At 27.4% G+C, this 807-nt stretch overlaps 1 protein-coding gene across 1 annotated transcript; it reads left to right on the forward strand.

The window, feature by feature from the left end:
• Nucleotides 1-6: 6 nt before the first annotated feature.
• LOC111677663 (general odorant-binding protein 99a-like) lies at nucleotides 7-585 on the forward strand. The gene has a single exon (XM_023438824.2). The coding sequence runs from the start codon at nucleotides 57-59 to the stop codon at nucleotides 501-503; it is 447 nt and encodes a 148-aa protein (XP_023294592.2). The 5' UTR covers nucleotides 7-56; the 3' UTR covers nucleotides 504-585.
• The last annotated feature ends 222 nt before the right edge of the window (nucleotides 586-807 follow it).

Genomic DNA, 807 nt, shown 5'->3' on the forward strand with positions numbered 1-807 from the left:
ATTTAAATGAACACAACGGCAACCGGCAAAATAAATTTCAAATAAAATTTATTAAGATGAAGTTTACAACACTAATTATATTAATAGTCTGCTTTTACGTAGCGATAGCTAGTAAAATATCAGATGAATTTCCACAAAAATCAGAAAAATGTTTTCAACAAGAACGCGTGCCTCAAGACTTAAAGGCCAGTTTTCAATCGTTTCAATATCCTAATCGAGATATTGTACACAAATACATACATTGTGTTAGTACCGAATTAGATATTTGGGATAATACGAATGGTTTTAATGTGGAAAAAATCTCTCAACAATATCGTGGTCGTGCCAATGATGAATTAGTTATTCCTGTCATTTCGAAATGCAATTTGGATAATCAGAATCGTAATAAGGAATTGTGGTGTTATCGCTCATTTTTATGTATTTTAAATACTCAAGTGGGAGACTGGTTTAAGGAGGATGTACGTCGTAGACAGCCGGCTAATATACCAAATGGTCATCATTGAGAATGAAATTTAAGTGTGAATTATAAATTGAAAAGTTTATTGGAAAGTGAATTTAATAAAGATTTTAAATGTAATAATAAAATAATGTTTTATAAATAAAGTGGAAATTGGGCTTGAATCAAAAAGAAAAATAATTATTTCAATTTAAATTATAAAAAATTATAGCATTTTTAATTTCAATTATTTTAATACCCAAACTGATCACTAAATTCTATTTAAATATTAATTATTAAATAACACACTAAAGAAAATATTTTCAAGACACAGTCATCTTCGTTCAGTTCTGTTTTGTTAACAAGTAGTA

The sequence above is a fragment of the Lucilia cuprina genome, chromosome 2 (genome assembly GCF_022045245.1).
Source record: "Lucilia cuprina isolate Lc7/37 chromosome 2, ASM2204524v1, whole genome shotgun sequence".
NCBI classification, from domain to species: Eukaryota; Metazoa; Arthropoda; class Insecta; order Diptera; family Calliphoridae; genus Lucilia; species Lucilia cuprina.

Bases quoted from the DNA above. Each gene is read 5' to 3' on its own strand.
- LOC111677663 (XM_023438824.2), top strand. From the start codon at position 57: ATGAAGTTTACAACACTAATTATATTAATAGTCTGCTTTTACGTAGCG.